At 43.8% G+C, this 14,577-nt stretch overlaps 1 protein-coding gene across 1 annotated transcript in view; it reads left to right on the forward strand.

Annotated features, from left to right (window-relative positions):
• The window catches only part of srgap3 (SLIT-ROBO Rho GTPase activating protein 3), a 492,705-nt gene that overhangs the window by 411,686 nt on the left and 66,442 nt on the right, over positions 1–14,577 (forward strand). Inside the window, exons 3-4 of the mRNA XM_041192000.1 lie at positions 1,826–2,011; positions 12,809–12,937. Coding sequence (XP_041047934.1) covers positions 1,826–2,011; positions 12,809–12,937 — 315 coding nt within the window. The remainder of the gene's footprint in view (positions 1–1,825; positions 2,012–12,808; positions 12,938–14,577) is intronic.

Below are 14,577 nucleotides of genomic sequence, written 5' to 3' on the forward strand. Positions count from 1 at the left end.
ATCCTCACACAGAAGGGTCAGTGAGGAGAAGTGAACTGGCTCCACTTTCTTCAACCTCCTCAGCTGGTCACAACAAAAGTTTAAGCTTTTTTTTCAAGAGGATATGCCTTTTCCAAATCAGAATGTATTTAACTATTTGAGCTGTGAACAACAAGGACCCAATCATACAAGGTTTTCTTGAGTCAAAGTGAGAGCAAATTTATTAACCGCTAAACTCAAGAAAAGTAATAAAACGGCAGCATCAAGCATTGGGCTTTCATGCAGCCTTTCAGACACACGCACGCACACACATCAGAAATTAGGGGAGTTAGAGTCCAATAAAAAAATTAAAAGAATATATGGTTAAGTGTCCTTTGATTGTCCTTGAGGCATACAGTTTAAAATGCTGCAACCAATATGGGTTGGCTGGTTTCTTCGTTGTGGTCAGGTGTAGAAGATGGTGCAATTACTATGAGACCTTGGTTTGGTAGGTTTCTGGTAGAGCTGGCTTTTTGAACTGGGCGATACACTTATTCCAAAAGAGAGAGAGAGAGCCGCCTTCAGCCTGTTTCTTGACACCACCTGTGTCACTTGCAATCTCTCTCTCTAGTAATTGGGCGGGTGAAATATTTCACTCATTATGTATTTCCTAGAGGTTTTGGGTGGGTCTGTCTGTGGCAGCCATTGTTTCAATATCCCATACTTTGTATTTTTAATGTCTCTTCTTGAGACAGTTAGGAGTTTCAATGGGTGTCTGGATTATAGGAAATGTCTCTCTCTTCACTCCCCGAGAGCTATTTGTTTGTTTCTCACCTTCACCTTGGAACGTGGACTTGCATTTTTAAGCAGTTTGCTCTGTTTCAGTTCAAATTGTAAAATTTCCAGTCAGTTGAAGGTGAAAAATCATGTTTTCAAAAATAAAGGGGCATAGCCTTGAGACAAGTGTTAACTCTCTACAATCAGCAAGATAAGGGTGGGGAAGAGCTAAAATGGAATCTTCTTCACTTCTGCTCCATTTCCAATTTTTCTCTCATTTTAACACCACTGATTTTGGCAACAATTATGATTCATGCTGGACTTTGCAGGGAGCCTTGTTATTAAATGGAAATTTGGCTTCTCTGATGAATGTGTATATCAAGTAAAGATGTCTGGAAGCCAGTGCCTCCACTGAAGGTAAGTTTTTTGAAAACATAAGTGCACATCCAGGCCCAACATGAAGTGCCTGGATCCCTGCTGCTCTCAGTCCCATGCACCCATGCTCAATTACAACTGCAAGTTCCTCAAACTCACACTTACATTGCTATTGCCAGTCTTTTCCTGATGACCTCCATACTCTCCTTTACCCTCCTCCTGCCAACTTCGAACTTCCCTGGCCATCTATGCCCTTCCCCTCCACCATCTTCACCCTCCCACTACCATCTTTCCCCTTCTCCCCTGCCATCTTTCCCCTTTACCCCTACTATCTTTCCCCTTCTCCTCCTGCCAGCGTCGCCCTTCTCCTCCCGCCATCTTCACCCCTCACCTCTCTCTCTCTCTCTCTCTCTCTCTCTCTGTAATCTCCTCCAGTCTCTGAGATCTCTGAGCTCCTACAATTCTGGTCTCTTGTGCATCCTCCACTTTATTTCTCTGCCACTGGAGGCTGCTGTGGAATTCCTTCCCTAAATCCCTCTTAAATCAACCTCGTTGACCAACTTCAGTCACCTGTTCCAATAATTCCTTATGTGGACTTGGTGTTAGATTTTGTCAGATAATGCTCCTGGACATTTTACTATCTTCAAGGTGCTGTTAATGTGAAGAAGTTGTGCACTGCGTAGGCCATTAAACTGTTGTCTTCTCCCTCTGCCAGGTAATGAAAACATACCATATGTACCACGCAGAGAGCATCAGTGCGGAGAGCAAGCTGAAGGAGGCTGAGAAGCAAGAAGAGAAGCAGTTCAGCAAATCAGGGGACATAAGCGTGAATCTGCTTCGGCATGAGGACAGGCCACAGCGTCGGAGCTCCGTGAGGAAGATCGAGAAAATGAAGGAGAAGGTATGATTAAAGCAGCGGGCACTGCCAGTAATTGAAGGGTTTGAGGAGAATGGACTGTGAGGTTGGGAGGGACCCAACCCACCCTTCCCAGAATTAATGTGTAGTGAAATGCAAGGTTTTTACAGCATGGTACTGAATGATGCGCAGTGGGCGGATATTGGTTTGGGCCCATGGTATGAAGAGGCCTAAGAAAGAAAGAAATTTCATTTCAATAGCACCATTCACAGTCTTGGCAAATCCCCAATGCTTTATAGCCAATAAAGTACTTTTCAGGTGTAAGCACTGTTGTATTGAGGGAAACATGGATGCCAATTTGCACACTGTAAGGTCCTGCAAACAACAGTGGGATGAGGACCAGATAATGTTTTAGTGGACCTCCTGAGAGATAAATATTTTTCAGAAATCTCCTACTCTTCTTTAAAATAGTACATGGGATGTTTTACATCCACCTGGAAGGGCAGAATTTGCTTTGATTTAATACCTGGCCCAAAAGACGGCACCTCTGACTGTGCAGCGCTCTTTTGATGCTGAACAAGAGATTTTGTTCTCTAGTTGGTGGAGCAGGACATGAACCCACAGCCTTCTGATGCAGCTGACACTTTGAATACGTATTGGGCAGTATTTAACGCAGGCAACAAGAGTCTCACCAGCTGGCTGGAGAGCCGGTGAGAGCGCTTGTCACCCCCTTTCAGGCAAGTACGCCAAATTAAGTGTCCATCAGGCATTTAAATGGACAACGATGGGCCTTCTCCCAGATCAAGGACCCTGGGATCAAGCACCTTGAGAGCAGAAGCCAGCATCACCACCACACCCCCCCCAACCCCCAACTGCCCCAACAGCTATCAGTCAGAGACCAGCAGCTGTGTGTTGGAGGCAGTGCCAACAGGAGGGGTGGTAGCTGCTGGTAATGCACCTGCCAGAGGCTCAGGATCAGCAAGGGACCCAGGCCACAGGTGAGTTGGTGAGTTAGGGCGGAGTGGGGGCTAGCGGGGGTGGGGTGGGAGCAGGGTCAGCAGCAAGGGCAGAGAGGTGGCTCTCAACAGGCCATCCTCTCCTTCCGATGCCAGAACCTTCGATTGAGCCCTTCAAACAAGGGATCCCTCCCATTAACCTGCAAGCAAACTCAAGGGAGTTTGCTTTTCAGGCTTCCCACATGGTGACCCCCTGCCCGCCGCCGGTTGAATACCAGCAGCGCGGGATGAGGCCCTTGTGGGTATTAACTTCCCACCTAAGGGCCTCGATAGGCTTCAGGGCAGGAAGGCAGTGGGGTGCCCATACACCATCCTCCCATCCGATTAAATGCCCCCTGCCTCCAAACTTGCCTCAGGAGGGGTGCATTAAATTCCGATCATTGACACCCAGCCCTGTAAACTTATCAAGAAAGCTTAACCCACTTACCACACTGAGTCCAAATGCAGGGCTTCGTGTTGACCTGTGCTTTTCTATTAGAAAGAAATATGTCCATGTATTTTATTTATCTTCCTTAGACTAGTTGAAAATACCCATTCTTCTGTGTAACGGAGCAAAATTATCTTAAAACATCCCTTAAGTGAGTCACCCAACTGCTCAGAAATGGTAGTCAGCAAGTGGTTTAACCCTTCTTTTGCCACTTCTGACCTTCCCCAGCCTTCCCCCACTCCAGTTTGGCAATCTCAGACAAGGCCAGTCAGTAGGTCAGGGCACTGGGAAGGGCAAATCGTCTGGTGTTTATCCGACTCAGATCACTATCCAACAACATTTGCTGCAGAATGCGTGCTGGCTCCATTGTGATGCCGAATGTGGTTGAATGGTTTGCAAACAGACACTTGTAAAAGTGGCAGCTTGAGCAACATGCCAGAGGGAACCTGCACCCATACAACTTCACTCCTGCATGAGTTGGTGCTTCCAAGGGCAGTAGGAGGGAAAATAAAGAAAGAATATGAATTTATATAGCACTTTCACAAACTCAAAAGTGTTTTACAGCCAATGAAGTATTTAAGTGTAGTATTTCAATGTAGGAACCAAGGCAACCAATTTGCTCATAGAAAGGTCCCGTAACAGCAAGTGGTGATGAGTTGATCTCTTTTGGTGACGTTGTTTGAGGGGTAAATTTGTGCTGAACACTGCCCTGCTCTCTTTTTTTTTGAAATAGTGCCATTGGAACTTTTACATCCAATTGAGAGAGCAGACAAAGCTCCAGTTTAATGTCTCATCCAAAAGACAGCACATCTGATGGTGCAGAACTCCTTCAGTACTGTACTGGGTGTGTCAGTCTGGGTCATATGCTCAGTTCTGCGGAGTGGGACTTGAATCCAGAGTCTTTTTGTCTCGAGCAACTAAGCCACAGCTGAGTTGGCAAAAAACGTGTACTTAAAGTTACAAGTCTCACATAATGTAATAAGTACTTGAATTTCCATGATTTCCTTCACATGAAAATCACTCCTTCCATTAATTCAGAATCTGGTACAGTTATTGTTCGTATTCAAATGTGGCAGCCATTGTGTATCATTGACAACTCATAAGTTGCCGTGCGATAGATGACCAGCTAATTGGCTTTTGGTCATTTTGGTCAAAGGGGGAATATTGCCCAGGATACTAGGAGAACTCCCCCCTCCCCCCCACTTCTCCCACTTTGAATAGTACTGCTGGATCGGTTAGTGTCTACTGAGCGCACAAGCAGGGCCTCTCCTGAACAATGCAGCTGTGTCTCAGTGTGAGGATTGGACTGCCAGTCTGTATCCTGTCAAGTCCTAATTGACCTTTGAACCTACAGCTCTCTGACCCTCTGACTTCTGCTGAAAAGGGGAAAAGAATTCAGGGCAAGGGTTGTGTGGGGCGGGAGTGCAAGGGGGTGGAATGCAAATGATTTTGAAAGGTTTTTGTATTGTTTTAGGTTCTGTTCCTTGATATATAGCAGTTCAAATGCATGGGTTTCCATGGAAACAGGCATGCTCTGTCTGTGACTGTGTGCCAGTTGAGAGTGTTAGATGATGGAGTGCAATTGTGTCCCTGACTCGTGGCAAATGCTGATTTACAGTCACGGTGATGAATGAAGCCTGGGAGCGATGTGCAGTCAATTACTATGCTGTCTTTTCAATCAGGGACCTGGCTTCAGAATGAGCTGAGACTGATATAACAAAATGGCTCCTATCTTGGCATAACCTCAACCCAATTTTTGGTTCATCCAAAGCACAAAGCGGACCAAACATTTGGTGTGGACAGTTAATAATTTGCCAGTCTTGCTCTCATAGTAGGAATTGGCGCAGTGATAGAGGGTGCTATTTTGACATTACTTGTAAGGTATATTTTCTCTCCTCACAAGTCCTGATAAAATACATAATGCTTGTTAAAAAACAGTTTTGTTCAATATATTAACCACATGTGCCTGATTGGAAATCTAGCTATCACCCCTGCACTCATTGCCCTAGATTGGCTCCTGGTCAAGCAATATCTTGATTTTAACATTCTCACCCATGTTTTCAAATCTCCATGGCTTCACCCTTCCCGATCTCTGTAACCTCTTCCAGTCCCACAAACCTCTGAGATATCTGCAATTCTATAATCATATTCTCTTGAACAACCCCAATTTTAATTGCTGCACCATGAGGGCTGTGTCTTCAGTTGCCTGGGCCCCAAGCTCTGGAATTCCCTCCGTAAACCTTTCCTCCTCTCTACCTCATTTTCCTCCTTTAAGACACTCCTTAAAACCTACCTCTTTGACCAAGCTTTTAGTCATTTGATCTAATAATCACTTATCTGGTTCAATGCCATACTTTGTTTTATAATGCTCCTGTGAAGTGTCTTGGGACATTTTATTATGTAAAAGACACTATACAAATAGAAGTTGTTGTTGTTAACCTAAATTGAGAGTGGGGGCTGTTTGACTTTTACATTTCTACTGAACTCAATGGAAATCAAACTAGGAGAGATGAATCACAAGTGACTGACCCTCTATCACTCCTTTACAATATCACCCAAAGTCAAACTTATACAATGCAATGAAATATTGGGAAGGCTGAAATCATTATCTTTGGTGTCTGCCACAAACCACACTGCAGAGCCATCAAATCTGTCCCGCTACCCGGTAACTCTCCAAGACTGAACCGGATTGTTCACAAACGCCACTAAGACTGCGTGTTTCCAGCTCTATTACATCACCCAACCTCATTCTTGCCTCAGCTTATCTGCTGGTGAAGTCCTCGTCCATGCCTTTGTTACCTCCAGACTCAACTATTCTAATGCACTCCTAGCTGACCTCCCACATTCTACCCTCCATATACTTGAGGTCATCCAAAGGTCTGTTGCCCATGTCCTAATTGTACCAGACCCTGTCTGTGCTCACTGACCTACACTGATCCCGGTTAAGTGTTGTCTCAATTTTAAAATACCAATTCCTGCTTTGAAATTCCTCCATGGCCTTGCCCCCTCTTTGTAAACACCTCCAGCCTTACAACCCTCCAAGATATCTGCACGCCTGTAATTCCGCCTCTTGAGCATCCCTCATTTTAATTGCTCCACCATAGGTGGCTCGGCCTTTAGCTGTCTAGGTCCTAAGCTCTGGAATTCCCTCTCTAAACCTCTCTCCCTTGCTTTCTGTCTTTACAACATTCCTTAAAACCTATCTCTTTGACCAAGCTTTTGGTCATTTGACCCAATGTTTCCTTATGTCACTTGGTATCAGGCTTTGTTTTATAATGGATCATCTTGGGACATATTATTAAGTTCAAGGCTCTATATAAATATAGGTTGTTGTTCCTTACTAAAGCTGGTGTTTGTGACTAAAATGGTGTCACCTGTGGTTAGTCAGCAATTTCTATTGGATAACATGGGTTACAAACATTTATAATTGGACAGTGAACTTTTTTGACAGTTTTTTGGTGAAATAATAAGACAAAAAGTAGAGTGCATTTTGATCACTGAGTGCATAAGGGGCTAGATTTGATGCAACTGAGTGACTTGTGAGGTCACTTCAGAGGTGAAGAGTCAGCCACGTTGGTGTGGGTCTGGAGTTGCACAAAGGCCAAACCGGGTAAGGACATGAGAGTAGCCATTTGGGTTTTTACGTCAGCCCGACAGCCTTTACTGAAACCATTTCCTTATTTCCAGGCTTTGAAAATGGCATTCAAATCTCAAAATGCCATGGTGGGGTTTGAACTCTTACTCAAACTTACCCCTTTGGAATACTAATCCACTGAAATAGCCACTGCATCACTATACCTCAGTAGTAGCATGCAGGATATTCTACGCAAGACACCAGCTGCTAAAGGGAAATTTCAAGCCCTAGTATCAAGGAGATCTTCACATGAAAAGTGATTAATTGCCAGGATGGTCATTTGGTAGGAGTGTAAAGGTTAAATCTTTACTGTCACTTAAGAGAGAGTTAAATGCGTTTATGAAGGGATTGCAGGTTTCTACAATAGGGTGGGTTGAATGGATTCCTTCATCTCTACCTAGCCTAGTAGGAATCTGACATTCTCTTCTCCAGAACTAGCTTCGCTCTTAGCCAAGCTGTCCCAGAACAGCTACAAAGCTGACATTGTGGGGTCTTAAATCTTCATATAGATTGGGCTAATCAAATTGGCAAAGGCGGTTTGGAAGATGAGTTTGTAGAATTGCTTTCATAGTTTCCTGGAACAGTATGTTGTGGAACCAACTAGGGATAAAGCTATTTTAGATCTAGTATTGTGCAATGAGGCAGGTTAATTAGTAATCTCATAGTAAAAGATCTGTTGGGACAAAGTGATCATAAAACAGTTGAATTCCATGTTATGTTTAAAAGTGATATAATCCAATCACAGGCAAGAATCTTAAACTTAAAGCCAATTACAAAGGTAGGAGCTGGTTTAGGTCTATTGGATAAATAGATTAAACGGTATGGCAGTAAATAAACAGTGGCAAACATTTGAAAAAGCAATTCAAAATGTTCCACAAAAATAAATTCCATTGAAAAACAGAACTTCAGCAAGAAATATCCTCAGATACTAAAGCAGCCCATGCACATGTACAGCAATACCTTAAAAAAAATTAATGGTGACAAGTAACATTCTCTACCACAAAAGTATTAAGCAATGGTCGGTCGTTCAACAAGAGAGAACTTATCTCCCCCTGACATTCAATGGCATTACCATCACCGAATCCCCCACTATCAACATCCTGGGGGGTATCATTGACCAGAAACTGAACTGGAATGGAGTCAAGTCTTACTACAAAAGCAGGTTAGAGGCTAGGAATCCTGCGATGAGTAACACACCTCCTGACTCCCCAAAGCCTGTCCACCATCTACAAGGCACAAGTCAGGAGTGTGATGGAATAGTTTCTACTTACCTGATGAGCGTAACTCCAACAACACTCAAGAAGATCAGCATCGCCCAGGACAAAGCAGCCCACTTGATTGGCATCCCATTCACTGCCTTAAACATTCACTCCCTTCACCAGTATTACAGAGTAGCAGCAGTGTGTATCATCTACAAGATGCACTGCAGGAACTCACCAAGGCTCCTTAAACAGCACCATCCAAACCCAGGACCTCTTATCACCTAGAAGGACAAGGTCACAGATGCTTGGAACACCAGCACCTGCAAGTTCCCCTCCAAGCTACACACCATCCTGACTTGGAAATATATCGCCGTTCCTTTACTGTTGCTGGGCCACAATCCTGGAACTCCCTCCCTAACAGCACTGTTGAAATACCTACACTACATGGACTCCAGCGGTTCAAGAAGATGGCTCACCCCCACCTTCTCAAGGATATTTAGGGATGCGCAATAAATACTGGCCTAGCTTGCGACCCCCACATCCCATGAACGAATATAAGAAATAAAGCTAGTACTAATGGCCGATTAGCCTGTCAACTCTCCATTAAGTCCGTGAGGGCATTCTTGAGATCTAGAGAGGACAATGCCAAATGACATGCCATAGTGAGAATCTTTCTGCATGGAGTTACAAGAGATCAGTGGAATGTGCTACACTGTCAAAAGGTCTCCATGAAGCTTTTCATTGAGGGCAACTGTCCCAGTGGCTCATGGGCCTAATTTCATCCACTGCCATTTTAACCACAGTCCTGACTGAAGCCTGTATAGCCTCCTGTGAAACCAAAGCCTGAGCACAGCAGAGCAAGGAAGAGTAGGAGTGGGTCCTTTGGACCCTGCAAGGATACATTAAACGTTTGTATGTTTGCATGTTGTCTGTATATGAAGGATATAATTCAGATAACCCATGAACACCAAAGTTATGAGTGTTACCATCATACCCTATGAGTCAGGTATACAGGGAACATTGGAACAGGAGTAGGCCATTCAGTCCCTCGATTTTGCTCTGCCTTTCCATTAGATCATGAGGCAGGTGGCCTTCCCATGCCTGAATTTAGCCAAGTTAAACTGCTTGGGGCGTGAGAAGAAGGTGTGAACCCTTCCTCCACTTCCACCATCTTAGCCCTCGATCCCATTGGTTGTATGTTCCACACACAATTCAAATCGACCCTGCTGTGTATTCCTAAATATTGCAACACCTGCCTTCATGGAGTGAAAACAGTACAAGTTATTTACAAACCTGTACAATTGGGAAGATCGTGCTGCACAGAATAAGCCTTTATTAGTTCTTAAAAACAAAAAAACTGCGGATGCTGGAAATCCAAAACAAAAACAGAATTACCTGGAAAAACTCAGCAGGTCTGGCAGCATCGGCGGAGAAGAAAAGAGTTGACGTTTCGAGTCCTCATGACCCTTCGACAGAACTTGAGTTCGAGTCCAGGAAAGAGCTGAAATATAAGCTGGTTTAAGGTGTGTGTGTGGGGGGCGGAGAGATAGAGAGACAGAGAGGTGGAGGGGGTTGGTGTGGTTGTAGGGACAAACAAGCAGTGATAGAAGCAGATCATCAAAAGATGCCAACGACAATAGTACAATAGAACACATAGGTGTTAAAGTTGGTGATATTATCTAAACGAATGTGCTAATTAAGAATGGATGGTAGGGCACTCAAGGTATAGCTCTAGTGGGTTTTTTTAATAATGGAAATAGGTGGGAAAAGGAAAATCTTTATAATTTATTGGAAAAAAAAAGAAGGGGGAAACAGAAAGGGGGTGGGGATGAATTCAACAACTTTAGGTCGTGAGCTCCCTCCCCCATCCCCACCCCCTTTCTGTTTCCCCCTTCTTTTTTTTTCCAATAAATTATAAAGATTTTCCTTTTCCCACCTATTTCCATTATTAAAAAAAAAATTTAAAAAAACCCACTAGAGCTATACCTTGAGTGCCCTACCATCCATTCTTAATTAGCACATTCGTTTAGATAATATCACCAACTTTAACTTTAACACCTATGTGTTCTATTGTACTATTGTCGTTGACATCTTTTGATGATCTGCTTCTATCACTGCTTGTTTGTCGCTACAACCACACCAACCCCCTCCACCTCTCTGTCTCTCTATCTCTCCGCCCCCCACACACACACCTTAAACCAGCTTATATTTCAGCTCTTTCCTGGACTCGAACTCAAGTTCTGTCGAAGGGTCATGAGGACTCGAAACGTCAACTCTTTTCTTCTCCGCCGATGCTGCCAGACCTGCTGAGTTTTTCCAGGTAATTCTGTTTTTATTAATTCTTAACTGTACAAGTTATGGAGCATAGAATGAGCCAAAGAATTTCACATCTGTTGTATTGGGCTTGGAGCTCACTGGTCAGCTAATGTTCAAGTGCAGTACCGAGAGAGTGCTGCACTGTTGGAGGTCAAATGGGTGAGATATTAAAGCGAACTCTTGTCTGCCTGTTCTATTCATTCAGGCAGAATGTTAAAGACCACAATTCGTCAGGAGCAAAGAATTTTTTCCTCAATACTATCAACAACAAAAAATAATACAGTACCTGTTTCTAAGATCCTGTGGGGCTCCAAAAATAGCTGCCGAATTTCTAACATTACAACAATCCTCACACTTCATTTTATATGAAGGCATTTCGAGACTACAGTACGTGCCTTGTAAATGCAAATCTTCCTTTTCACATAAGCCCTGTGACAAATCCCAGATGAAGATTACCCCCAGCCCAGAGTCAAGTCATATCCGTGCTCTGCAATGAGGCAGATGTAGACCCTGTCCAATCGTGATAAGCACAGTGTTCCTGTGTCAGGAGATGTTCTGCCTGAATTGGGTATAAACTGTAGTTGGAATTATCCAGTTTGGTAATCTACCACAGTCCATTGATTCAACCAGTCAGCCTCAACCAGACTCTTGCTGGGATCCTGCACAAAGCTGAATCCGTTCATTAGCTCCTGCTGTTGCTGGATAAAATTTGGCCGCTGCTTGATTATGTTTCATCTGTTTGGTATGTCCATTATTTTTGAAAACAAAATACAAGGTGGAGCAGTGGGTGACTCAGCTGGTTAACACTCAGCCTTACGTCTTTGGGACATGAGTTCGAGTAAAGGCCCTATACCTCAAATCCGTGTGAACAAAGCTTCCAGATGGAATATAATTTAGGATTCTGAAGAAGGTTGTCAGGAAGACAGAATTTTTTTTAAAAGACTCTCAGTAACCTAGTACAGCTCTGATACTAAAAAAATAAGGTGGATTAATTACAATGAGGAAACTCCAAACACTTTAGCTTCAAATTAAAACCAAGTGAAATAATGGAATCTGTAAACCAGAGGAGTATGTGTACGGTAATAATTTATTAAGCAGCAGGATATCATCTTGTCTTTGAGAATACAAAAAACAAAAATAAAATAAATAGTACAAGGTTAGATAAGAGTAAAGCTCCCTCTACACTGTCCCCATCAAACACTCCCAGGGCAGGGACAGCACGGGGTTAGTTACAGAGAAAAGCTCCCTCCACACCATCTCCGTCAAACACTCCCAGGGCAGGTACAGCACGGGTTAAAAACAGAGTAAAGCTCCTTCTACACTGTCCCTTTCAAACACTCCCAGGTCAGGTACAGCATGGAGTTAGATACAGAGTAAAGTTCCCTCTACACTGTCCCCATCAAACACTCCCAGGACAGGTACAGCACGGGGTTAGATACAGAGTAAAGCTCCCTCTACACTGTCCCCATCAAACACTCCCAGGACAGGTACAGCACGAGGTTAGATACAGAGTAAAGCTCCTTCTATACTGTCCCCATCAAACATTCCCAGGTCAGGAACAGCACGGGGTTAGATACAGAGTAAAGCTCCCTCTACACCGTCCCATCAAACACTCCCAGGTCAGGAACAGCATGGAGTTAGATACAGAGTAAAGGTCCCTCTGCACTGCCCCATCAAATACTCCCAGGACAGGTACAGCTGGGGTTAGATACAGAGTAAAGCTCCTTCTACACTGTCCCCATCAAACACTCCCAGGGCAGGTACAGCATGGGTTGGTTTTTGAGTAAAGGCCCTATTCCACTGCACCAATGTGGTTCAATGGCGCCCCAAAAATTATTACTCTGTGCTCAGCGTTATCATGTTTCCATTCCCCATGCTAACTATCCTTCCCAACTTGCAACAGGCCAGTTCCTCTGCTTTGCCATTCATGGCTGGGTCAGAGTCACCCTAGGTGAGATTGAAATCCACAGCACGGATGTGAAAGGACACTATCAAACTCGATGCACCATGAGAACATTTTAGTGTTTTCATCAGTCATCTAACTAACAACAAGGCATATGGTCCATTGGTGTGCTATATAATAGGAGTGAATGGGAAATGGAATGGTCCAGTGGAATTCTGTATAGATGATTGAAAAGTGGATTAGTCTGTTCTTGATTTGGATATGTGTCTGTCTGGCGATCCTGTACATGAACAATTTTGTAATTATTCTTACATTGAGGTTTCCTTTTTTGTTTTCTTTCTCAGCGTCAAGCCAAGTATTCTGAAAACAAACTGAAGTGCACCAAAGCTAGAAATGACTACCTGCTTAACCTTGCAGCGACGAATGCTGCAGTGGCCAAATACTACATCCATGACGTCTCCGACCTGATCGACGTCAGTATTCTTTACTTTACTGGTGAATTATGTGCTTGGTTAAGGTGAGGCGCCCAGTGTTGGAATCCAGTCCTGCCCAGTACAGGGACAGCTTAAGCAGAATGTCCCAAGGCCATGGAGGTGTAGTGGGGGTGGGCAATAAAAGGGATAAAGAATGGTGACTGAGCTAAGGTAGGAGAGCTCGTAGAGGTGATGGAAAGCTTGGGTGAGAAAACCGTTTTGAGAAGACTATCTGTCGGGGCTGGGGCTCAGTGGTAACACTCTCACCTCTGAGTTTGCCCTTTGCACTATTGCCTAAAATAATTCATAGAGTCATAAAAGCACCATTCGTCCCATCAACTCCATGCCGACTCTCTGTAGAGCAATCCATTCAGTCCCACTCCCCCACTTGATCCACGTAGCCATGCAATTTTATTTCCTTCAAGTGCCCATCCAATTTCCTTTTGAAATCATTCATTGTCTCTGCTTCCACCAATCTCATAGGTAGCAAGCTGCAGGCATTACCACTTGCTCTGTAAAAAAAAAAAGTACCCTCACATCCCCCCTGTATTTCTTGCCCAAAACCTTAAATCATTCCCCTAGTCCTTGTGCAATCAGCAGATAGGAACAAGTTTCGTTGTCTACTTTATCCAAACTTATCATAATCTTGTACACCTCTATCAGATTCCCCCCTCAATCTCCAGCTCCTCCAACCCAAACTTGTAGCTAAAATCCCCCCTTCCCTGGAATCACTCTGGTAAATTAAATCTCCTCTGCACCCTCTTCAGGACCCTCACATCTATCCTAAAGTGTAGTGGCCAGAGCTGGACATAGGACTCTCATTTTGGCCTAACCTGAGTTTTCTAAAGGTTCAGCATAACTTCCCTGCTTTGGACTGAATGCCCCCATTTATGAAGCCCAAGATCCTATATGCTTTGACCTGCCACCTTCAAAGATCTATTCACATGATGCCCCAGGTCCCCTGTCCCTGCAAACTCTTTAGAAATGTGCCATTGAGTCTATATTGCCTCTCCCTATCCTTTCTGCCAAAATGCATCACCTCACACTTCTCTATATTAAATTCCACTTGTTAATCATCTGCCTATACTGCTAGCCTATCTATGTCTTCTTACAGTCAGTTGGTATCATCCCCACTGTTTGCCACATTTCCAAGTTTGGTGTCATTGGCAAATTATGAAATTTTACCCTTGACTCCAATTTATTTCTATGTATCAAAAAAGCTGTGGTCCTAGCACTGACCCTTGAGAATACCACTGTCTACCACCCTTCCGTCTGAAAAAAAACTACTTACTATGATTTGCTGTTTTCTGTCCTGAAGCCAATATTTAATCCAGGCTGACACTGACCCTCCTATTCCATGAGCCTCGATTTTGTTGACCAGCATTTTATGTGGTACTTCCTCAAACACTTTCTTAAAATTCATATAGACAACATCCATTGCATTCCCTTTATGGCCCCCTTTAAGTTTAGTTATTTAGGATAATGAGGCTGGAATCACAACCTCTGGTTGCTAGTTTAATACCATTACATTGCACCTATAGTCACCATGTTCCATACATTACAAAATCAACGGGTTCTACATTAAGCACCAGCAAATGGAAACTTGGCTTTCTCACGAGCACAGGAAACATGGAGAAGCC

This window comes from Carcharodon carcharias, chromosome 7 (genome assembly GCF_017639515.1).
Source record: "Carcharodon carcharias isolate sCarCar2 chromosome 7, sCarCar2.pri, whole genome shotgun sequence".
NCBI classification, from domain to species: Eukaryota; Metazoa; Chordata; class Chondrichthyes; order Lamniformes; family Lamnidae; genus Carcharodon; species Carcharodon carcharias.